A 25,934-nucleotide genomic window follows, 5' to 3' on the forward strand; every position below is an offset into this window, starting at 1 on the left:
GTATGCAATCTAGAAGTGCTTTCTATGGTCATCTCCATCTCCTTTGTACTCATGTTATTTATCTCTACAAGAAGCTCATCTCGAAAGATCTGATTGACATACTTCCATTGTGCTTTAGATAACTCAAAATCAATAGCGTTATGCTTATATCCTTCCAACCCTAAACCATATGCAGGATCAAAACAAAAGAGCATTCAAAAATAGTTTTAAATCTAAGAAATGGAACAACTTTATCAAAACAACATACATGAAATTGGTATCAACTTATTAAAAAAAGAAGGATCACATCACATCATGCATACCAAACAATAATGCATATGCATATTCATAACATAAACTTAAAAAAAATAAATAAGCATATATTTCTTCAGGTTGTCAGCTAGATCTAAGGAACTTGAGTCCTAGGTCATGGTGTCCCTCAGCCCCATGCCTTGTGAGCTCAAGAACCAAACACCACTCCTTGAACCAAGCCCTTCTTTCATGTTTGAAATCATAATACTACACTACATAAAGCATGCCAAACCAATTTCAACTTACTTTATACAAAGCACCAATAAATACAATAAAAAAGAAAGAGCACATCACAGACAATGATGCATATGCATATTCACAACAGAAACTTTTAAAAAATAAATAAGCATATATTTCTTCAGTTTGTCAACTAGATCTAAGAAACTTGGTCCTAGGTCATGATGCCTCTTAGCCCCCTGCCTTGTGAGCGCAAGAACTAGACACCTTCCTGAACCAAGCTCTTCTTTCATGTTTGAAATCATAATACTACACTACATAAAGCATGCCAAACCAATTTCAACTTACTCTATACAAAGCACTAATAAATACATTAAAAAAGAAAGAGCACATCACAGACAATGATGTACATGCATATTCACAATAGAAACTTTTAAAAAATAAATAAGCATATATTCTTCAGGTTGTCAACTAGATCTAAGAAACTTGGTCCTGGGTCATGGTGCCTCTTAGCCCCCTCCCTTGTGAGCTCAAGAACCAAACACCACTTCCTGAACCAAACCCTTATTTCATGTTTGAAATCATAATACTACACTATATAAAGCATGCCAAAACAAATTCAACTTACATTATACAAAGGACCAATAAATACATTAAAAAAGAAAGAGCACATCACATCATGCAAACCAGACAATGATGCATATGCATATCCACAACATAAACTTTTAAAAAATAAATAAACATATTTTTCTTCAGGTTGTTAGCTAGATCTAAGAAACTTGGTCCTAGGACGTGGTGCCCCTTAGCCCCCTGCCTTGTGAGCATAGGAACCAAACACCACTTCTTGAACCAAGCCCTTCCAGAACATTGGCAAAGCACATAAGTAGACCATGATATATATGATAGTTCCACATTCCACTAAGAATCATAGAAGGCATGAACCAAGGACTATATAGACATAAAGAAGTAGCTTCTGCTTACCTGTTATATATATCCTTTTTTTTTAAATCCGAGTCAAGCAAATCAACTGCTAGAACATGTTAACAATTGCCAGTCTAATACCTATAACACATTAAAGAAGAGAATTGTCACCAAAAGTAGGAGAACTAAGAAACATAACCTGAAAGATTGCTTCCATATGTCGACATATTGTTCCAAGCTCAACATTGTTGCAGTAAATCCTCTATAGCTACTGGCTATGGTGTATAGAAGACCAAATAGAGATTGCACATAATAGTTTTAGTAGCACCCAAGCTTTAAGGCATCTCCTTTTAGTACCACGGATGTTGGTGACGGACAAATTCCGCTACTTGCTCATGGTTGTGGAATTAGTTCACCTTGCTTCCCTATTCCTTGGCTAGATTGACAGTGCAATAGATGGGGTGTTGCCCACTACACACCAAGCCTCCATTCTTGTCTCTATCTTATGCCTCAAAAACGATGGCCTAAATCAGACCAGTAGTAGATTCATTAGGTGAGTGCAAAAAGAAAAATTTTCTTCAAACCTGATAGCGTCAAAATGGATGTAAGATATTTTGTCTGCAATGCCTTTGGAGCTTCCCTTGGAAGTACAACATTCATTGCATGATACAAATTCTCAACCTATTCATTTTAAGTAATGGATAAAGTAGCATGTAGTGTATATGCAACTTGAAAGCTCAAACAACGTAGTTCACTCTTATACTAGTGCGGTGAAAGGGTTTATGTCACAAAGAAAAGAGGACAATGATGGTTCAAAGACAAAACAATCCAATCTATTAGAAACATATTGCGAACTCCTACAAACAATCGAAATTCTTTAGTTGAGAGAGTGGGTGGGCGCATATCAGGCTGATGAGGCTGCATCTATATAAGTTCTTGACATGTGCTCACTGAGGTCGCATCTTTATCGGTTCTTTTACCATAATCATTTGTTGGTTCTACTTGGACACTGGCGAAATCATGGCAAGTAGAAAATTCGCTATCACTACCATTTTCTTGTTGATTGTCGCCAAAGAGCTTTACCAAGGAGGAGCGGTTGAGGCTGCTGTTGTGGCTTAATCCTTCCAACTCTCACTTTCACATGGGAAGATGTAGGTCTAATGGTCAACCTCTATGCTCAAGGGAGGGACACAAATGAAAAAGAAGTGCTCTTTTTCCCAACTCTAGACACAAGTCTATTGACTTAGTGATAAAGCTCCCGACAATCACTCCTCAAAGGCCTGTTCAATGCTATTGGAAAATTTACATCTTTTGCTTCTTGGATCAACGCATCATTTTTCGACTTTATAGTTATAGCAGCAACACAACTATCACTTTAACTACTACATAACAGGATCTAAGCTAGCCAAATAGAGTATAACTAGCCCGCCTCTAACGGTTTCTGCAATCCGCCTGAGCGAAGTCCAGGGATGTTCGATTCTTCAAAGATTTTGTGCTTGATGGAAAAGTTGCACTCAAGAACCAGTCAAGCTCGCACAATTGGCCGATTATTCCATTCCTGGTGGTGACTGAAATTTTGAGAATGCCTTATGATTAACGAGATGAAAGAGCCCACAGATTCTAGAGTGGACCAATACGAAATCATGGAATAGATTGGAAGGGGCGCATTTGGCTCCGCAATACTAATTTATTATAGGCTTGAAAAGAAAAAGTAAGGGGAGATGCACCACATACCATCCAGAATTGTGTGTGTCTTGGCAGTAACTGCCAACAAGTGGAACCCATAGCTCCTGCAAGCCTTGCCTCAGCACTGTATTTTCTAGCTCAGCTGATTAGCTGCTACTCCTAGAGATGCTTAAGGGTCGCCCTCTTGGAAGATTGCTAAAACGAAGCAATCTGAATTTCTTCCTCCTCTTCGAAGGCTTACTGAATTTCTTCCTGCTCTCGAGATTCTAAGTGCTTGAAGACTTGGGTGGAGGCCATGACGACCTTGGTAGGCAAGAAGGATGCTGACCTCTTAAATGAGGTCTTAAAGTGAGGGAGAGGTGAGAGGAGAGAGGGGTGGCATGAAGCTTGTCTATTTTATGCTATGGCAAGGGGAAGCACAGAGTAGAATGGTAATGCAATGCAAGAGAAGAAGATAAGGTTAACTAACACTAACTTAAACACTAACACATCTACATAAAACTCGACCAACCTATGGGGCCCCTCCTAAGGAGGAGGTGATGTCGGCATGCAATATCTGCTAATGAGAAGATATGCAAGAGAAAGTTGACTGCCTACCCAACCAATGCCCGCTATAGCTCCTTCAAAGAATCATATATTGTGGCTAACTATGTGCACAGTTGTGAAGCCCATGTACCTTCTAATTACAATGGAGCTATAGAGATCAAGGCTAGCCTATGAATGGGAACCTGCTCCAGGAAACCAGACTTCTATGACTTCTAACAAGGTTTGGAGGGAGAGTAATCTGTGTCCATGCAACAACGTACAAAAGTCGCAACAACTAGCTCAATCCTTACCTTTTGTGCCCAAGACATCATTAAAGAAATGTCTACTTTGACACCCTACTGAAGTGCCAATAATGAGGATGAGTGAGTGCGACCTCTAGTGGCAAGTGAATCTTAAAGCATGGATAGTTAGTTCCAAAGGCATGGGATATGAATATGGGATTTCTAGATATTTGAGTGAAAGCGCATGAACCGAGATTTTATGACAAATGTGATACATGAGAGCTTTTATGACAAGATAACCTTAAACGTAAAATTTGTGATAGACATGATAGGAAATCAATCCAATTAACTGCTAACTCATACCATAAACCCACCTAGATTCTCCTTTATATGCTAGGATCTAAAGGCAACTGTGTGGGTGTAAGATGGTGAGGGAATCAAGCCCTATATCTGGCCTAGCAAGAGGCGACCAAAGAGCAGTAACATCAGAGCCAACCTACCAAGCTAGGATCAGGGAAGGTAGGAGGGGCCAGGCCTCGCAATAGTATGGAGGGCATTTGCCCTTGTTTTGAAGACCCACAAAGTTGGTGGGTATAGAATGGAAGCCGACCTAAAATGTAGTTCAGAGGACCTAAAAGTTAACTAGTTGCATGATAATTGTGGAATGGGGTCTCATCTGGTAGGACCAATCACATGGAATCAAGTATTGTAAGGGATGAGGTTGCCATGTACGTAAGAGACATGTGGGGTTGGTTGGCCCCTAAACTCAAGTGCCTGCATATGGCCATTTGCCATACATTAAATAGAGGCATGTTTAAAGACAAAGTAAATACCCTTTGCGCATTGTACATCAATGTTGTGACTCAAACCTACTACAAACCTAGGAACAGAAATGACGTGCATTGTTGGCCAATATTGTAGGAGATTACTTAATATCCTTTGCCGATTGTGCATCAATGTTGTCAATGTAACCTACTACAAAAGCAATTGAACAAAAACGATGTGCATTGGTGCAGTAGCAAAGGCTTTCTCACCCATCAGCAAAAACGATGTGCATTGGCGCATTAGCAATGACTGATGATCCAAAGGGTTCAAAAGGGTGGCATTTCCATGAAGATTACGGATATAGAGATCAAGAGAGAAAGGCTAATAAAGAGCGAGAGCATGCGTCTTGATAGGACAAAATGACGCCCATGCAAGGCTGGATGGCTAATGTGGGTATGGGATTGGGTTGGGAACGTGGGTGGGCTAATATAGACATGGCAAAAGAGGGGGTTTCTTGATTCTGCCTTTCTTCCATTGTCACCCTTTGCTCATTCATCAATGTGCATCCCTAAAGCGAGCTGGGAGAGAGGGGATTACAACATGTTATGTATCCCGACAGACATTGGATTATAGAGTTCTTGCTCATATGGGACTTCAATACCAAGACCAACGACGTGTGTGTGTGTGTGTGTGTGTGTGTGTGTGTAAAAATACAAAGAAAGTATGTCCCCCTATACATTGATACATACATTTAAGTATTTGCATGTGGCATTTTAGTTTAGTTCATTTCTTCTTATTTCGTGCCATAAATCTGTAGGATCTTCCACTATACAAGATTATGAGATTGGATAGATGGCTTAAGTGTACTAAATGTATGAGAATGCTTGAGGGGTAGTTTTTATATTTCAAGCCTCTATTGACTGGCAAGTTCTTTGCATTGTGATAAATTTCTAAATATATAAATGTATAGAAGTAGATGACGAAATTAAAGTTAGATTTTCACACGCACACACACACATACACACACACACACACACAAAACTAAACACGTGACTTCCTGCATATTCACTACTCTAGCTCTATTCATTAATTTAGATGAATTTTTACCTACTTTTCGTGATCATAAACAGTGACTAAAGAAATACTTAAAATATCTAACAAGACACCTTCTACTAGGCCATTATAGAAAATTTCATTCTTTAATTTTGTGTCATTTTAATCATTTGATTCTCCTTGCTAAGAATCTACTTGTTGCTTGTGTCTACCTATGTATGTAGTGTCCTTCCATGTCCTTGTTGAAGATAGAAGCATGAAGAGATATATCCCTACTATATGACTTGATGAGGGGTAGACATAGTGCTAGTGAGGGCCTACCATAGGCTTAAGTTAGCCAAATGTACGTTGGATATAAGGCCACAAGTCTTCTTGATCGCAAAAGTCTTCTTTTGGTGCTTAATTCTATAGATCTAGCCAAAATTTTTAATTGTATATATAATATGTTGGCAAAAGTTTCCAAATATATTTATTTATTATATAAAAATTTGGCGAATTCTCATGGACTTTATTTATAATTTTATAATCTTCAAAGCTAAACCTAGATCTTTTTTTAATTTTAGTTTCAAATTGTGGCAAATATACTAAGATTTTATTTTTATAGAAGCATATAAACTTTCACAAGAAATATAAAACTTTTACTTATTAATGAAACTAACGCGAAAAAATCATCCCTGTTTAGGTTTTGGAAAACCAATACGGCAATAAGCATAAGATATATAATGGTGTGTATGCAACGAGGAGAGATAAAAGAGAATGTGTCTTGAAGATATAAACTTTGGAATCTTTCATTTGTTGATAAGGCTATACACCTTGATCTACAAAATAATATAAGAGGGAATTCCAAGGGTTGTCTAATGCTGGGAGAGCAGTTAGTCACTAGATTCCATCATTGTAAATAGCTTTACTATGAAAGTTCATATGGTGGTCTTTTGCTTGACATGATTGAATTTTTAAAATCGCCAAGATGGGAGGTCTCCTTAATACAAATGGCTTATTTGCTTGAATATCTTCTCAGAAAAGGATGATCTACAAACATCATTGAGAAAGAAGGAGATTGCTTGCAATATTTTGATATGCAAGCTCGCGCAACTACAACATGAGAAAGATTTCTGGGTTATCAATGTCTCGTCAATGTAAATTATGAGAAGTTAGAGAATGATGAAGAGAAACTCAGTGATGAGGAGGTAAAGAAGGATGAAAAAAACCTTAATGTTGGCCATGATGATGTATAAGCCCTTTCAAAATTTTCTACTAAGGGTTAAAACATCATAGTTACGTTTGGATAAATAAGTAATGCTTGTTTTCCCTGGCTTGTTATCGCTTTACCTAGAAAAATAGACAACCATATCGATTCTTAAATAATTCTTTTAAAATAAAAAAAAACAGCCTCAAGTGAAGTTTATGTCACAAGTGGAGTAAGGAGCAAATGAGTGCATGGGTTGAGAAGGGATAAGAGGAGGTATTAGTGGGCTTGGTATGTGGGGTGGTTAAAAAGAAAGTGTAAAGGGAAGATTTCACGAGGGTACATAAAAGAATAATTCATAGTTGGAAAAGTATTTCATGTGTGTGTTCGTGTATAAAGAAATAAGTGTATGTGTGTGTGATACATTTACTAATTAGTTTGTGTGTGTGTGTGTGTGTGTGTATAGAGAGAGATTTTGTCATTAGAGGATTATGGTTTGTGGAGGAGGATAACGTCATCTCGTCTGCATTCTATAAGCTCTTTCAAAATTATCTACTATCCTAAGCCCCTCCTCTAAATCGCAATGAGAGACTTGTAGTTTTATTGATATCCCTTATTCTCATCTTTAGGCGTTGAGTAGCATTCGTTGCACCAGTGATCTTGTTCTCCATCGCTTTGTGATTTTCTTATCACTTACCTACATTCTCCTTCTTTCACTTTATATTTCTTTTCCACCCATTCTATGAAATCCTGTTTATGTTTCAAATGGTAATGTCTATTTGATTTAGATTCATTCCTTTATTTTGAGATGACGTCATTTAATCTATCTTTGTGGAATTTTAGGAATGCATCTCTGTTTGTAATCTTGTGCATACAAATATTATGAGATACTGAAGAGATTGCATAAATGTAATAAAAACTCACCAATTGATGTGAGCCTTAGAGACCAAAACATTACATCCACTGAGCCAAAAGATCACTGAGAGCCTTAGAGGCCAAAAGATTACATCTAGCCACCATTGCTGAGTGGATATGAGCCTCGTCTAAGAGGGAATTTGTACAACTCGGTATTTTTGCCAGCCTAACTCATTGCATTAAAATTTTTTAGGGAGCCAAAGTAGGAGACGATGAAAAGGCCAAAGACCCCATGCACATTGCCAAGACTTAGATTACGGCCCCCCCAACAAGTCGAGAGTACTCTGCTGTGAAAATATTGAGGCCTTCGTCGATGGCTAGGGAGAACCCATACGACAACATGGTGGGTATGGCCTCTTTCATTAGTAGCACACTAAATCGGTAGGTGTGGTGGGGCCATGCAAAGAGGATAGGCTCATCGGTAAGCTAAGTTCAATGCATGAGGATTTGGCTACATACAATGAACTAAATAGTGCAGTGCTGCAACGAAAGAAATGAATACATTACTCCAAAATCGAGCACTACAAATTTTTTTGGCTCCATCAATTTGAGCTCCTAACTCTTAGCAATCCACATGGGGGTTATTACTCTTCATTGGCAAATTAATGAAAGCCTTGCAACAACAAGAACGTCAAAACTTCATCCTACCTATTTTGTTTGTGTAAAAGGACATATTCTATGTGTAGGTAGAGCTTTCTTATCTCAAAGTAGAGATTTGTTGCCTTTCCTCCAAAGCCTTATAAGATCATCAATTCTCAATGTAGATATTCTCTGTGAATATGCATTATCTAATCGTTTCAAGGACTTCTCTTGTTGTAATCGAGGGCCTACATCCCCTACATCAGCCCCAAAGGCCTGCCAATGGCCGTGTCACCAGTTCACATGGCTGGGTCCTCCTTGCTGCCTATGTAGCAGCCAGATCTGCTCTGATCTTTCGCTCAAATGGCTGCCTACGGTGCTGGCCATAAGCAGCCCAAGTTGCTGCCCAACTGGCAGCCACCTCCGGATCTGCCCACATGACAGATTTATCAATTGGCTGCCTAGATGACAACCCCAAATTTTAACATATTTGCACACATCAGTCACCCTTGTCCTCATATGGGCCTCACATGCCAGGAATTGACCCTCCTACTCTTAATACCCCCAATGTAGGCATCAATGAAATGCACCATCTGCTCCCTCAGAAGAGCCAATAGGAAGAAGCCCATTACTTCCAGTCCATACATCCTTCTGTCCTACTACTCCAGGTACTGCTCTAACAATGTGGCACAAAATCAGAGGCCGACGACGTTGCTTTAAACCCTGATTAAGGAGCAAGAACCATTTGAAGCTACAGCTAAGTCAATATGATGGTCCCTGACTCAAGCAAGAAACCCTGTCCAGAACTATCTGACTAGCTGGCATAACAACCTCCAGCCTGGTCACTACCACCATCCATGGCATTGTCGAACTACATCACAAACAACTTAATCTCTGAAACAATCAAATACTGTCAAATCAAATACTGTCAAATCTAGCAAGTCACCAAGAGATGAACTCGTGCATTGACCAAGCCCATCCAATAGATGGATGGCTGTCCAGCTGTACCCGTAATAAACTAAGAGCAGCTTGGCTCCTTCCAGGCACCGTGCATTAAGTGTTTGTTTCAACCCGCTCTTCATCCACCACAATCCAAACACTCTGTCGATAGAGTCTTGTGTAGAGAGATCAATGTGGCTGCTCCAAATAGGTCCCATCCACTAAGAATCCTAAAGATGAATCCACCTGTCTCCGGAATCAAGCTACCTCTGTCACCAACTTGATCTCCATAAGCCCTCATCACCAAATATTACACCCGTCATCCTAGTTGGGTCTAATGTGTGCTATACCAGCCGCAAAGGCCTGGCCAATAGCTGGGCCCTCCAGTCTACATGACTGGATCCTTCTTGCTGCAACCAGATCTGCTCTGATCTGCTGCCCATATGGCTGCGTAGGGTGCTGCCCATATGCAACCCCATGTTGCTGCCACCCTGACTTAATGACCGTTTGCCTCATCAGTTCCAAAGCAATATGCATGTGTATCACATCCATCAGATAGCCTTTAACGTGTAAACTAAAATATTTCTTCCCCTACGTTGCTTGACACCTTTACAGCATTTATATGTCCCATAATATAGGGACCCTCGCACCATGCCATGTAACAAAGTAAATACATTGCAATAAGCATAACCAAACAGATTGATCCAAAGATTGAGGGACAAACCCTTAAGGTGTTTAATAATACAATCACCAATAATCACCGCATGAACATACTCCATGCTCAATGTGATGGAAACGATTAGCATCCCTCACAATTATATTCCGCGGAACAACCTTTGAGATAAATTTGGTGGCAGAATGACAATCAGAGCACACACGAAGGTTCTTGGTGATACGAATAAGGGTTCCTGGAGGTGTGGAGATAAGCCCAAAAGCAATGGCCAGCTTCTCACTGTGGATGCAAAACATGCCTTCCTTCTCTTCTTCATCCATATCATGAAGCACTACATTTCTGTCAGGTACATATCCTACCTCTTCCATGCACCTACTCAACCTCTGTAACTCAGAATGTATATCCTCTTGTTGGGGATGTGATGTGTCTCCGGTAACAAATTCATGCAACACATTATTCACCTCAATACAACTGCGGCCCGTCAATTTCTTCACACTCTTACTAATCAATGCCTTCTTCACCTTGACTACATCATCTGACCTACCTACATTGGCATAGATGTTTGCTAGCAACACATATGGTGAATCATTGCTTGGATTAAGCTCAAAAGCGAAATTCGCCACACACGCAGCCCGCTTCACATCACTATGAATTTGGCAAGACGAAAGCAAGCTCAGCCATGCTGGAGCGACATGTTCGAATGGCATGCTGATGATCAGGTCCTCTGCCTCTTCCAATAGTCCTCCTCGCCCAAGAAGATCAATCATACACAAATAATGCTCCACGGAGGGCAATAGTCCATGGTCTCTACTCATAGAGGCAAAATATTGCCTCCCATCAGCAACCAGACCTGTGTGACTGCATGCCTTGAGGACAGAGACAAACGTGATTTTGTCTGGCTTAAAACCGTCAGCCTGCATTTGACCAAACAGCTGCAAAGCCTCCTTGCTGTGCCCGTTCTCAGCACATGCTGTGATCATGGAGCTCCAGGAGACCACATCCCACACTGGCATCTCTACAAACACTGCCCTTGCATCATCTAGGTTCCCACATTTTCCATACATATTGACGAGGGCTGTTCCCACAACAACATCCAACTCCCACCTGTTGCCAGCAATGGTAGCATGGATCATTTGACCCTCTTCTTGGGCTGCCACACTGGCACAGGCACCCAAAACACAGATGAAGATGACCTTGTCTAACTCGAAGCCTTTGGCATGCATTTCACCAAACAGTTGCAGGGCCTCCTTGCCATGCCCATGCTGGGCACACCCAGCAATCATGGCACTCCAGGAAACCACATTCCTTAGCAGCATCTCCGCAAACACTGCCCTTGCATTATCCACAGCCCCACATTTGCCATACATGTTGAGGAGGGCATTCCCCACAACACTGTCTAACTCCCATCCATTGCCAGCAATGGTAGCATGGATTTCTTGACCCTCTTCTAGGGCTGCCACACTGGCACATGCACCCAAAATGCAGATGAGGGTGATTTTTTCTGGCTCAAAACCTTCCACCTGCATTTGACTAAGAAGTTGTAGGGCCTCCCTGCCATGTCCATGCTGGGCACATGCAGCTATCATGGCATTCCAGGAGACCACATTCCGCTGCGGCATCTCTGCAAACACTGCCCTCGCATCATTTAGGCTCCCATTCTGGGCGCACACAGCCATCATGGCACTCCAAGAGACCACATTCCGTTGTGGCATCTGTGCAAATACAGCCCTTGCATCATCCACGCTCCCGCACTTGCCATACATGTTGAATAGCGCTGTTCCCACAACAATATCCGACTCCCATCCATTGCCAGCAAGGGAAGCGTGGATCTCTGGACCCTCTTCTAGGGCTGCCACTGTGGCACATGCATCCAGAACACACAAGAAGGTGACCTTGTTTGGCTTGATGGCTTTGGCTTGCATTTGTCCAAACAGTTTTAGGGCCTCCTTGCCATGACCAGGCACAGGCAGAGATCATGGCAGTCCAGGAAACCACATCTCGCTGTGGCATCTCAGCAAACACGGCCCTTGCATCCTGCAAGCTCCCGTTCTGGGCACATGCAGCGATCATTATATTGCAAGAGTACAAATTCCGATGCGCTATGTTGTCAAACACAGCGCGTGCATACTCCAGATGCCCACACTTGCTGTACATGTCGATGAGAAGGTTGCTCAGATATCTGTTGCCCGCATATCCACGGCTGTTCATGTGTTCATGCACACGTTTACCCTCAGACAGGGCCTTGGCACTGGTGCAACGCCTCAAAAGGGAAGCATAGATATCAACATCTGTCTCTGGACCCAGCTGACTGAGGATCTCGTCATTCAAGCATTCAGAACAGAGATCCTCATTACTCCTATAATCCCCATCTAACGTATGTATATGAAATGGATTGCTGATTCCTAGCTCACTTAGTGGGACGTTGCTCTTCTGCGTACCAAACTCTAATCTCGTATCCAAAGTCTGGGGGGCCGGCCTATCCGAGGCATTCAAGCGTGTGGGCGTGTGGCATACAATCCTGTGTGTGTGCGTTCTCTTCAAGGGTAAAGTCTTAATTGCAAGATGAGGAATACCCGATGGAGGTGAGCAGCAAACATAACAAAGGAATAGCGCCATAGATTACAAATCAGAGGAGCAAACACTGAGAATGCATCCACTACAGGTTCCGGGCAGCGTTGCTACCACTGCTCCATCTTGGCTTCGATCTTTTCAAACTTTTCCGAAGCTCCTCGACGCAATTTTTGAATCTGTGGTGCATCTTCCCTGCAAAACAGTAGATTAGTAGTGTTATTAAGCGAGGATTAGATGTCTACTAGGTGGCTGCTGCTTTGTCAAGAGGACATACCGCGTCAGCGGCGATACGTGGCACTCGGCATGGCTGGCAAATGCCGAGCGCTGCATTTTTCTTGGCGGCATTTTCCAAATTTTAGCCCGCTGGATTGGCTAAACCGGCATATCTCCAACGGGATCAACGTTGGCGACACATCTACAACGTGGACAAAGCCGGGCACGACTGGTGCAGATGGTAGTCAATCCAATGCAAGGTTGGCAGTCCGACACGCGGGGGGACAATTTGTCCCACCATGTTAGCCTCCCAATGGGCAACCACTCCAACGTTAGCTGCAACACGCGGAGCTGATCTAAGAGGACCTCCCCACAAGGCTGTCGAGGCTGAAAACTATCATGGCCCAAACGGATTCCCATGAAGGCTTTGCCTCATGTATGAGGCTTGACTGAGGCTTTGCATATTGATTAGAGGTTTTGTATATTAATAGACCACTAGCGTGGAACATGGGAACAGAGACTCAAGAGCCAGTCCCTATGTTTGGGCGCTGCAATGCCCTACTAGCAAGCCCTCAAACAAGCCTATTGGGCTGGCAATGCAAGGCTAGGAAAAATGCCACTACACCATTCCAACTAGCATGGGGCGTCGAAATTCAGCTACTTGTAGGCTTGGCTAGCCCTGCTAGCACATGCAAGGAAGCTCTCTAAGGGTCTGGGTTCTTGGCCCTCCTAAGGTCTATGGAAAATTTGGCCTGCCACGTCTCACAGGGAAGCCTAATTGATGGCGGCCCAACTTGAGAAGCGAAACTAATTTCCAAGCCTTTTTTATCCCGCCCCGAATTTCCACATGATCTCCACCTTTTTCTCGCTTCCAAGTCCCAGCGTACTATTTCACTCCCTACTTTTTCTCTCTCAACTATTGGTGGACTCCCAACTTACTATTTCACCCATAGGGCAAGCCATTTGAATGACAAAAGTCATTCAACTTGTTTCGCTAATCAAGACCAACGTTGGAAAATCAGTTCAAAAAGTTATGCCGACTATCTTAATATTGCTTATTGTTTGTTTAAATTGAAGTTAGTGGTAGTTTAGTTGGTATTGGTGATGTTTACGATTAAGTTTTTGGCCTTATATAAGGGGTAGTGAATTATTTTGTCTTTTAGCTTGTATGACACCGTCTTACTAAAAGCATGTGACTATTTAAATTAGGGCCTCCACTCACATCCCCACTAATATTGAATGTTCCATCCCCTCTCTCCGCTCCTCTCTTTTCACTCATCTAGCTTCACATGCCTTTTCTCTTTCTCTTTCCTTCCAATTTACACCTTTCCTTTCCCTTTTACAAGTTATTAGAAAATCTTATTGTAATATTTATTCGAGCTACTTTACATTTTCTCTAAATAGGGACTTAGTGATTGTGCGACCTTGTTAAAAGTAGGGCTATAGTGGTTTGCCACCTTCTTTTTGCTAATTTGGGCTGACAGTGGTTTTGGTCAGCATATGAGAAACCAAGCTAGTGTTTAATTTTGTATTAGTTGTTAATGGGCTTTAAGGGTTATACAATCTCACTACTCATCCTTCCATCAAAGTAGGGGCATAGAAGTTTTGGCACCCTTTTTCTTTGTGGGGAGGTGTTTGTGGGTGTTGGGGATAGGGGGGACGGTTTGGAGGTGCGGGGGATGAACAGGGTCAAAATTTAGGTCCCATGGATGGGACAATTCATTGGACTAAGTTAAGTTTTTGAACCTTATTTTAAGGTACATTAACATCCACAACATGCCTTCATGGGTCTATGATCTGTATTACTTGTGTGCCCGACCCATTAGGAAAAAAGGAAGCTCATTTTGAGGTCCTAAGGGGAATTCACAATTTCTTTTTTTTTTTGTGAGTCTAAAATATGGGAAATTAATAAAATATTCACAAGTACTGTAAAAATGTCAGAGGATAAAAGAATAAATATATTCTTCTATATTCAATACCATATCTCACGAGCTTTTACATTCAATGCTCCTACAAGCCACGTCTTTCTCTCAATCATTTTCTAGCCACCTCCACAATCCCTTAAGCTTCTCTGTCAAGACACCATAACTAATCTCGCCATAGCTTTGTTTTTCAAAGTTGACCGCCATCAAACTATTTGCTTTATGAAAGCATAATGAAATTGCAAAGCAATGGAAAAACACTGCTCTCAAAATGACAGCACCAAACTACAACTCTACAGAACAAGCCAACAAGAGACGATAACACCATCTTCATATTGATTTAGTAGAAGAATATGCGCCTCTTCCAAAATGACAATGCGTAGGTGCCATACAAAGAGAAAACATGAGGAGAGAAGGTTTACAACAAACGTGAGGAGAGAAGGTTTACAACATATCGAATTATGGTGTGATGGGAAGATTTATCCAAAATGTCTACTCCAAAACTCTACTCCGCCATAGCTGAAGTTTATGGGCGACGGAACAAAAGGTATGCATGGGTACATCATAGCTTAGTTGCGCACATGTATAAGTCTTTATATGAGCAAGAGGCGAACACAAAAATGCAGCAGATAGTCGAAAGCTCTAAATTGAAAGAGCAGCTACAGAATGAAATTGAAGAACATACAAAGAGGAGGGAGAAGCTATGTAAAGCAAGATAAAAAACAACCCCGTTGCAAGATAGGCTTATAAAAAGAAAATTTCGCAACCTTGCAAAATTGAAAGCAGGAAGTGAAGGGTGCAAGTGTCTAGTTCAAGACACACGGTAAGGTCTTTTAAAGCGTTTGCTATTTGGAATGTGGCTATGATAAATATTCCTATGTTAACTCTTATTTATGCATCCTGTTTGTAGGAAAATTTTGAGCCCTAAAAGGAAAATGTTGATCCAAATGCTCTTCCCATAAAACAAATGAAAGGATTTTCAACTACTATTGTGAAAGGGATGATTGAGGAAAAGAAGTTTAAAACCATCAAATGCAATGTTGTGCAACGGTTCATGGAAAGCAACAAAGTTGATGTAAACTTAATTCAAGAGGCTCTTGATGTGAGTGGAGCTGGCAGGAAAGGTTATTTTTCTATTTTCAAAGCAGTATCATCAACTTTTAAATATTAAAATAGGGGTTGCATATTGAGGATGTATTTGAAGGTAGTAAGGGGAGCGCTGTGTATAATCCTTGGAATAATATTTTTGTTGATCTTGAACAATTACAAAAAAGAATAGTTGAATTCTAGGAATCACATTTGAAGAGTGTTCGGGATGACTTATGTTGATCATAAAGGTGGATGAATGTGAAATTGTTAAAGAGAAAAAGATTGAGAGAATGACCATCACACTTATGAATAGGGCACTTGCTACATCAATAACAAAAGCAAACTCAAAGCATTTCGGTGTACAATCAGGGAAGCACATCTGGTGCTGGGAGCATTTGAGGTACTTAAATGTTGAGATATCGAGCTCCCACTCGCGATATGCGAGGGTGACCGTTGTGCATTTATGTCACCGACTTGTTAGCTACAGATGCGGTTGGTACACCGCCCACGAATAATAGCTGGATGACAGCTATCCTTATCTACACTAGTTCGTGGCTCAGTTAGTATGCCACCTTAGTTAGTTGAGTTTGGTTTGAGACCCACATATAGGGTTCTTCTATTTCTTTGTACTTGAGTTCTTTTGGCTTTCACAACTAAGAAGAGGAAAACTGTTTTCAGCCTCCACCTTTGTGTGTATGCCCCCATTGTGCTTGTGAGAAAGCCTCAAGTGAGACTCCTTCCCTCTCTCCCACTATCTTCACATGGTATTAGAGCCTTGTTCATGGTAAGGAGCTCAAGAAAGCAAACCAAGTTCGCAGTGTCCTGGTAAGAGGACTAGTGTTGCTTTCCTTTTTCGAGTTTGGGAGCAAATCTCTGCAAGTAGCACAGCCAGAAGTGCAAGAGTGCACTGTCTCAGATTGAAACGCCCTTCGCGGTGTGGCGAGAGGGCATTATATGCTGCGGACTTTATTTTTCTGATTCGAGATCATTTCGGGGCCCGTTTTGGAGGCGGAAGTTCTCCGCAGGCACTCAGAAAAAGGCCCTATTTTTACTGTGCGACCACTATTTTGCAGGTCGGTGAAAAGTTGCCGCAGAAATTGCATCATATGCCTGTGCGCAGAGATATTGGGAGTTGCAGAATCATCCTTATTGCCTGTTGATGCAAAATCGTCACTAGGAAGTGACTGTGTGGTCAAAAAACCACTTTCGTCAGGTTTGTAGATTTGCCCTTGTGAGGCAGAAGCTGTGTTTTTTGCAGTGACAGAATATTTTGTAGTGTTCTGTAATGGCGTCTGATTCTCTTTCACAGATTGTCACTAAAAAGCTTGACAAGAACAACTTCCAAGCATGGAAGTTAGAATGACGAATTTCCTTATGGGAAAAGACTACTGGGAGTTCATTACAGGAAATGAAGAAGAACCAATTCTTCCTAATGTTCCCAATCAACAGGAAATGCAGGCATTTAAAGGATGGCATGAGAGAGCCAGAAAAGTTATGTACTGACTGTCTATCAGTATTTCAGATTCAATGATTGTGCATATTCAGGATGCAAGTACGCCAAAGGTGGCATGGGATACTTTGGCTAAAATATACAGCACAAATACACAGGCCAGGAAAATGCAGCTCAAGCAGGAGCTGCACAATGTGCAGAGAGAAAATATGAGCATCAATGACTACCACATGAAGGTGAAGAAAATTGCAGATGCACTTGCTTCCATTGGGTCGCCAGTGGATGATGACGATTTAGTTTCTGTGACCTTGAATGGTCTAGGAAAGGATTATGCACAGTTCGGGACATCCATTGCCGTCCGTGAAAAATTTCCTGATTTTGAGGAGTTGATTGCTCTTCTAATTTCTGAAGAGCAGAGAAATGGTGGTGCATCTTCTTCAGGAGGAACTTCAAAAGAAACTGTCTTCTACTCAAATGCTGGAAGGGGTAGAGGCAGAGGTAGAGGAGGCCAATCTGGAGGCCATGGTAGAAATCAGAATATGCAGCAAACTTAAGAAAACCAGTCCTATGCAGGAGGACATGGTAACTGTAGAGGCAGGGGGAGCCAAAGAGGTCATGGTGGATGGCAGAGAGGCCAAAATGCAAACAACAATGTTGAATGCTACTACTGTGGTAAAATGGGGCATATGGCTAAAGACTGCTACAAAAAGCAGAATGACATTATGAATGGAAAATTGCAGCAAGGCAATTATGCATCATCTAGTAGACAGGGTGATGACAGAAATGAGCATTTGTTTATGGTACAGCATATGACAAATTCTGTGACAAGTGCAGAAGAAAGCAATGATGTGTGGTATGTTGACTCAGGTGCGTCAAACCACATGATGACAGGTCATGCTGAATGGATGTAGGATGCAAGGAAAATGGAAAAACCAGGATTTGTGGAGACTGGTGATGATACTGCACATCCTATTGTGCAGATTGGAAAAATTCCTTTGTCTATGCAGGATGGGAAAAAGAAATACCTGTCTGATGTATTTCATGTCCCGAACATCACCAAGAACCTGGTTTCTGTTGGTCAAATGGTTGAGCAGGGCTTGCAGGTCAGATTCAATCCTCATGGATGCTTTGTTGAGGATATGAAAAATAATGGTCGCTTGATAGCAAAAGGAAAGAAGAAGGGCAGGATGTTTACGCTGGATGCGGACATGCCTGAATTGAGTGCAACAATGTTTGCACATGGGACCAATGTAGTTGCAGATATTGATATTTGGCATAAACGCATTGGTCATGTTAATGTACAATGACTTAAATCAATGCATGCCCAAAATATTGTTGCAGGATTGCCTAAATTCAAGGTTGTAGAAATGCATAAGGTGTGTGAAGCCTGTCAATTTGGAAAACAGGCAAGGAAACCATTTCCTAAGCATGTTCAAGAGAGTAAGAAGCCATTGGAATTAATCCACTCTGATGTGTGGACTACTAAAGCTGCATCTATTGGAGGCTGTCATTACTTTGTCACCTTTATGATGACTACAACAGAAAAGTTTGGGTGTATTTTATGAAAAAGAAAAGTGAAGTGTTTGGGCACTTCAAAGTTTTTAAAGCTATGGTTGAAAAAGAAACAGGCTTGCAAATAAAATGCCTAAGGTCAGATGGAGGGGGAGAGTACCTCTCAAATGAATTTGCAAGGTTCCTGCAGGAGCATGGCATAAAGCAACAATATTCATGCAATCATACTCCATAGCAAAATGGACTTGCAGAAAGGAAAAACAGGCATATTGGAGAGGTATCTCGTGCCATGCTCAATGAAAAAGACCTGCCAGATTTTTATTGGGCTGAAGCAGTTGCTACAGCAGTTTACATAATGAACAGGACTCCCACTGCAGCAATACATGGCATGACGCCAGAGGAGATGTATACTGGTAGGAAACCAAATATTTCCCATTTGAAAATTTTTGGTTGCATTGCCTATGTTCATGTGCCAGATGAATTGAGGTCCAAGTTGGATCCAAAAGCTGAGAAGTGCGTCTTTACTGGTTATTCTCTGCAGCAGAAAGGGTATAGATGCTATAAACCTTCTACGCGTAAGTTTACAGTGAGCAGAGATGTTTTTGATGAGATGAGCAGCTGGTATAAACCAGCAAATGTGATGATTGATGTAGATGCACAAAATGGTAATGCTGCACAGAATTCACAGCAGCAATCACAAAATATCAGTGGACCTGGAGTGTCCTCTAGCAGTGGTTCACATACCTCGCCATGGACAGGTAGATTGAGATCAGAAGAATCTCCTCAAAGCAATGCAGATAGTGGTATGCAGGTATCACAAAAAGGAAAAGAGAAGGTAGATCAGCCCATGTTTGATGTGAATGCAGGTCACTCTTATGTGGATGGTGAATCCAGTGGCTCAGAACAGAGTATTGATGATGAGTTGGGTATTCCTTCTATTGTTACACTTGGAGTAAGGAAGACCAGGGATGTTTTGAGAGCACCTGGAAGTGAGCCTATTTTGCGCAGGTCTACCAGAGCTAGGTTGTGAAGATTGTGGGAGAGAGGGAAGGAGTCTCACTTGCGGCTTTCTCACATGCACAATGGGGGAATACACACAAAGGTGGAGGCTGAAAACAATTTTCCTCTTCTTAGTTGTGTAAGCCAAAAGAACTCAAATACAAAGAAATAGAAGAACCCTATATGTGGGTCTCAAACCAAACTCAACTAACTAAGGTGGCATACTAACTGAGCCACAAACTAGAGTAGATAAGGATAGCTGTCATCCATCGTGGGCGGTATACCAACCGCATCTCCAGCTAACAAGTCGGTGACATAAATCCATAACAGTCACCCTGGCATATCGCGAGTGGAGCTCGATATCTCAACACTCCCCCTCGAGCTCAATCCCAAATCCTGCACACCAAGTAGGTCTCTGAACTTGCGCAGCTTCTCTACACCCAATGCTTTCATGAATATGTCAGCTACCTGATCCTCTGTGCTGACATAAACTAGATCAATAAGACCTAGTAAAACCTTCTCCCGCACATAGTGATAATGCACCTCAATGTGCTTTGTTCTAGCATGAAAGACTGGGTTCTTTGCCAAATGTATACTGCTCATGTTGTCACAATGAATGACAACCGGCCCATCTGTAGACTGATGCATATCATAAAGTAGCTTATGCAACCAAGCTACCTCACATGCAGCCATTGCTGCACCCCTGTACTCAGCCTCTGTGCTCGACAAGGCAACTATAGGCTGTTTCTTGCTGCTCCAAGTGACTGTAGCACTCCCAAAAGAGAACACATATCCACTGGTAGATCGTCTATCAGAAATACTACCAGCCCAATCAGCATCAGTGTATCCATGCAACTGTATCCGAACCCCAGCCTCATAAAATAGTCCATACTGCAATGTGGACTTCACATACCTGAGTATGCGTCTAGCCGCATCCAAATGCGGTTTCCTTGGAGCCTGCATAAACTGACTTACCAACCCAACAGCATAGCTCAAATCTGGCCTGGTAATAGTCATGTAAATCAAACTTCCTACTATGCGTCTGTACATAGTAGGGTCTTCCAGAAGCTCACCTGCATTTGTGCTCAGCTTCACATTCTGCTCCAAAGGAACTGAAATAGGCTTACAGCCTGTCATCCCATATTTGGATAGCATGTCCAATCCATACTGCCTCTGCAAGAGCTGTATCCCACTTGGTGATCTAATCACCTCAATGCCCAAGAAATAACGCAGCTCTCCCAAATCCTTCATCTCAAACTTCTGCCTCAATAGCATTTTCACATGAAGGATATCTTCATCACTATCACCTGTGATGATCAAATCATCAACATAAATGACCAGCAGCATAATCCCTTTCTCTGTTTTTCTCACATAGAGTGAGAAATCTGCCTTGGAAATCTGAAAGCCAATAGTGACAAGATACTGTCCTATCTTGTCAGACCATGCTCTAGGTGCTTGCTTCAAGCCATACAAGGCTTTCTTCAACCTGCAAACAAACTCAGGATGAGTAGCATGAACATAACCTGCTGGCTGATCCATAAAGACCTCTTCTTGCAAATCACCATGCAAGAAGGCATTCTTTACATCCATCTGATGTAAAGACCATCCCTTTGATGCAGCCATAGCAATGGCTGCTCTTACGGTTGCCATCCTTGCAACCGGGCTGAAAGTTTCTTCATAATCAATGCCATATGTCTGTGCATACCCCTTGACAACTAACCCTTTCTTCTACCAATACAAATCATCTTTCATGGTGTTTGTTTGTTTCTTGCCAATGACATGACTCTTATTTTTTTATTATAAAATAGCATCAACTTTTACTGTTTAGGTGGATTAGTAGAGAGATATTTTTGGAGAAGGTGGAGAGACAGTCATTGAAAGTGCTTGAAGATTTAGGGTGATCACAATAATGGGCATGCCTTTGGATACCCCTAAGGATTACACATTGCAACAATACATGGAGGATATAAAATTGGAGGGGAGAAAACATATGTTTGTGGTGCTAAGATCAAAGGAAACAAAGATGGAGAGCAAGGGTGGAAAAAAAGGAGATGGACTATCTGAGTTGGACATGGCTACCCATAGGGTGGTTTATAGGTATGTTGTCAATTCATTCGAAGGTTCATTTTTCATTTGTCTATGTTTGTGCTATTGATTCATGTAATTACACAATCATTGATGGTTGTTCCACTTGATTTCTTGACCTTTTGATGGTTTGGCCCATCCAATTTTTTTGTGTTTCTTGGTTGATAGATATCTCTCCCACTTGGCAATAGAGAAAAGGATCTCTGACATTCCAAATTTGTGCAAGAGTTGGGTGGAGATTGGTCATGCTGCATGCATGTATCCACCTGGCATGCACCGTCTCTCTCAATGGGAATTAGCACATTGTCCCTGGTGGATAGATTTTCCTAAAGGACAAGTACTGGTGCAAGAAAGAGACTTGTACAATACTTATGCTTCACAAAAAGCCAATGAAGCAAGTAAGGACAAAGTGGAGGGAAGCTCAAGGAGAGATAAGAAAGAGAAAGAGAAACAAGAACATCCTACAGAAAAAGGTAAGGAAGATACAATATGATTGTTTGTTGATGTTGTCTTCAATTTGTTTTGATATTGCATTAATAAGTTTATGATTGTTCTCTTTCTAGATGAGGGACCATCTAGCCCTATGCGGCATGAAATGGATCACATAGAGAGTGCAGGTAAGGGTGTTGTTGTGTTTTGCATATGTAGTTGTTCCTTTAACACTAGTTTTACTTGTAATTAATTTGCTTTTGCATATAGGTGGAGAATCAATCTCGGGACTTGTGAAGCAATACGTGTTCCATCGATCACAGTCACCTGACATTCCTTAGCCCGTGGCATCACACCTTTGTTTGCTTGTACAGTTGGAGATTACATTGCAATGGGCAAAGACTTTGCTGACTCTAAAAGAAATGATAAGTATGCTATTTTGCATGAGTTTTTTATTACAGTGGCTAGTCGAGATCAGGACTACAAGAGGATGGGTAAGAAGGTGAAGTGGGGTTCAGATTTTATATTGCTCGATTTTCCATCTGGCTATCCACTTGATGAGAGAGGATCCACTCCTACTTGGAATGTCTTGCTCGAGGACCATGTGTGGCATGGGCTTGCAGTTGCATCAGCTTCTTTGTCTGATAGTGGTTGGTTGGCATGCATATGTCCTTTGGCAGGTAAGGCACAATACCACAATTAACATTTCACATTTTTTGTTTCCATTCTACTAGTTTTAAATAAAATTAATTGCTTGTAGGACAATGTATTGGTTGGATGGAACAGTTTGCATATGTCCAGGCTTGGAGGTTGTCAGACGTGTGATCATTCATGACAAGTTTCCATATGGATTTTGTAGAGAACATGATAAAAGTGTTAAGGTAAGCTACCATTCCATGCATTCTATGTTTGCATTCCATGATAAAAGTGTCTTTGACAAATGTCTCCTCGTTAGTCCTATGCATGCTATGTTTGGAAGGATAAGTCCTATGCATGCTATCTTTGCCATCTTTCATGCTATAATGCTTGCTAGTTGAAGTCAATATACTATACATGTTTTTCTCCATGTGGTTTCCAGATGCAATCTTCAGTATTAGCTCTAATACGTACAGCAAAGAAGAATCCAATAGTTTTTTGGGAGGAGAGCTTTCCACTTTTCCAACAGCTTTTGATTGATCCACGTGAAGATGTCTGGACTCATTACATACCTCCCTCTGCAAGGACAATCGTGCCGATGTCTTCTCAGCTAGCACGAGGTGGACTAGAGAGGAGTAGTTTTTTTGTAGGTTGCATTATGTCTCTTCTCTGTGTTCCTGGAGGGCTGGTTCTAGAGATGGGTTGTGGTACAGCCCCTCTTATGCGTGCTTGTCAGGCCATTGGCAGGCCTTGTTTTTCATTTGATTCAGACAACGGTATTATGGCTAGCATTGTTGAGCCACTTGTGGCAGATCATTCTAGAAAACGGATCGGGTCAGAGCATGATGGAGAGGGGGAAGAAGACAGAGTGGAACTTGTCACAAACCCCTTTGATGAGTAGTATGCTACTGGCCCTGAGTTTTTTTGTTATATATTTTGAATGCTAAAATTGAGGACTTTGAAAGTGTTATTTAGCATCTTTATAATATGGTAGATAGTGAACATTTACAGGTGCCTTTGAATCAAGAAAGTCCAAATTTTGATGCTTTGGATAGTGTTTGTAAGGCCTTGATCTAGCAATTGATTTTTTTTGCTTTTTGTTGGTAGCGAATTGTCTTTTGTATAACACATAAGAATGGCAAGTTCTTCTTATTGGAAATTATTCTCATTTTCCACTTTGACTTACTTTCCTTTGAAATGTATGTTTTGTTGTAGTTTATTGCCATGCTATGCAGAAAAAATGGCAAGATTCATGACAGCCGACAAGAGATATGATGAGTGGCAATTAGATAAACCACATGCGCGCAACTACTTTCTTGATGATGAATGTCAGGGGGATTAGAACATGGTTTAAAACACCATTTTGTTCATAGACTGATAATTGTTGTGGTGAACCATGGATACATTTGGAAAGTTTTGTTCAGTGCATTTTGCGGGTGAAGTGGTATTTCAATAGTCATCTATGTTATGAGTTTGGTAATCAGTTTATGTTCTTCAAGTGAAAGATAGGGTGGATTGTAAGTCTGATTATTGGTATGCTTATTATGATGACATCTTGCTATAGTAAGTTCGGTTTCAAATTTGTTCTCATCGGAGGAATTGTAAAAAAACTCGCTCGCTTCATTGGGCCCGCTCGCTTTTTCTCGCTCGCTCTATTGACTACCTCGTGCGCTGTAGGTGTACACTGAGTCTCTACTTCTTCTGTAGTGTGTAGTGCTTTCATAGTAGACTCAGTCTCCTCTTCCTTAAATGCAAGCTCTGATATTGCTTCAGTTGCATGTTGTATTCTAATGGTAGCAATTAGGTCTCGAATGATTTTAGCCCTAAACAATTGTATATCCTCCTCTGAATATTTGAGCTCCAAAGAGTCTTCTGATGAGATCTGTGGCTTAAGTGAGAAAATTTCTTTGAAAATCAACATGCAGTTGTAGGCAACTCTCCACCCACAACTATGCCCATATTCCTACTCTACTACTAAATGCTTTTGGAAGTCTAGCGAGTCTTTGTACTGTCCTGTTTCTCTAGTAGCAGATACCAACTTCTCAATCAACCTGCTCATCATGACATATTAATTAAACTTAGTGTGTCTATTACATAAGGTACATAATATAGAAGTAACAACAGATTAATAGAATACTTACATTTGCACTGAGCCATGAAAGCCTGCAATCGAGTTAACAAACCAACAATAGTTGTCTTCAAGGCCCCAAACCACTAGACTCCAATGTTCCCTACACGAATAATTAAGAACCATTATTATTTAACACAATGTTGCCAGTATAAGATGAAAATAAAGGTTGCCATGATACTTACATCTCGTGATATGCCATAAATAGGACTTGCATGCCATGTAAATGTAAAGGTTGTAACCATTTACAAACATTGGCTATCGTCTTTCTGCTATCGCTAAGTATAGGAGAAAGGAGGAAATCCAACATATACACACGGTTTTGTACGGCTCTACCAAATCGTGAGATAACTATACTGCATCAACAAATAAATGAATATTAGCTTATTAGATTTAATCAAAATATTGAATTATCAAGCAGAGAAAAAGTTTGTATCAAACCTGAGAATGGCCATCATAACGTTGTTATTGACCTCATTTGAAGCTCTAGAGAGGATTGAAATCTCCTCTCCCCCAAATTCAAGATACTGAGGTCTATGTTGAATCATAACCCTAACATTAAAAGAGCTTCCCAATTCTTCCAATGAAGCCATGTTTGTAGAGTTGAGGTCTTCTATCCCCTTTGACTCTTTGATGGCATTCATTTCTCACTCCTCTGAGCCATTATCTATTTGCCTTGTGGGAGGGTCCATAATGTCGCCCTTAATGATTGCTCGAATGGTACATGTTATAAATTGTAGCCCACCCTCCATCCACAATTATAGATGTGGCTATTCTCTTGATGTGATACCTGACATGTTATATACTCTATTTGTTGTGCCAAGTCACATTGCCGCATTACTGTGTCAATAGCACCTACTAACTTTCGAGCTGATGTGCACATCAAAACATATAACAACATTATGATATGTGCATTGCATATCAATCTACATGTCAAGAAGTGACAAC

The 25,934-nt window shown here is 41.2% G+C and overlaps 2 protein-coding genes across 2 annotated transcripts in view; one reads left to right on the top strand and one right to left on the bottom strand.

The window, feature by feature from the left end:
* Positions 1-10,026: 10,026 nt before the first annotated feature.
* On the bottom strand, positions 10,027-12,828 carry LOC147886464 (pentatricopeptide repeat-containing protein CRR2, chloroplastic-like). Its single transcript, XM_087395254.1, has 4 exons — positions 12,815-12,828; positions 12,635-12,715; positions 11,917-12,308; positions 10,027-11,807 (listed from the first exon to the last, which is right to left on the bottom strand). The coding sequence occupies exons 1-4, from the start codon at positions 12,826-12,828 to the stop codon at positions 10,027-10,029; spliced, it is 2,268 nt and encodes a 755-aa protein (XP_087251380.1).
* LOC147886465 (uncharacterized) overlaps positions 12,827-25,934 on the top strand; it is a 48,810-nt gene continuing 35,702 nt past the window's right edge. The window contains exon 1 of the mRNA XM_087395255.1: positions 12,827-12,996. Coding sequence (XP_087251381.1) covers positions 12,827-12,996 — 170 coding nt within the window. The remainder of the gene's footprint in view (positions 12,997-25,934) is intronic.

Source organism: Dipteris shenzhenensis, chromosome 24, assembly GCF_047967505.1.
Source record: "Dipteris shenzhenensis isolate YYH24624 ecotype China chromosome 24, Dip_SZ_1.0, whole genome shotgun sequence".
Classification (NCBI taxonomy): domain Eukaryota; kingdom Viridiplantae; phylum Streptophyta; class Polypodiopsida; order Gleicheniales; family Dipteridaceae; genus Dipteris; species Dipteris shenzhenensis.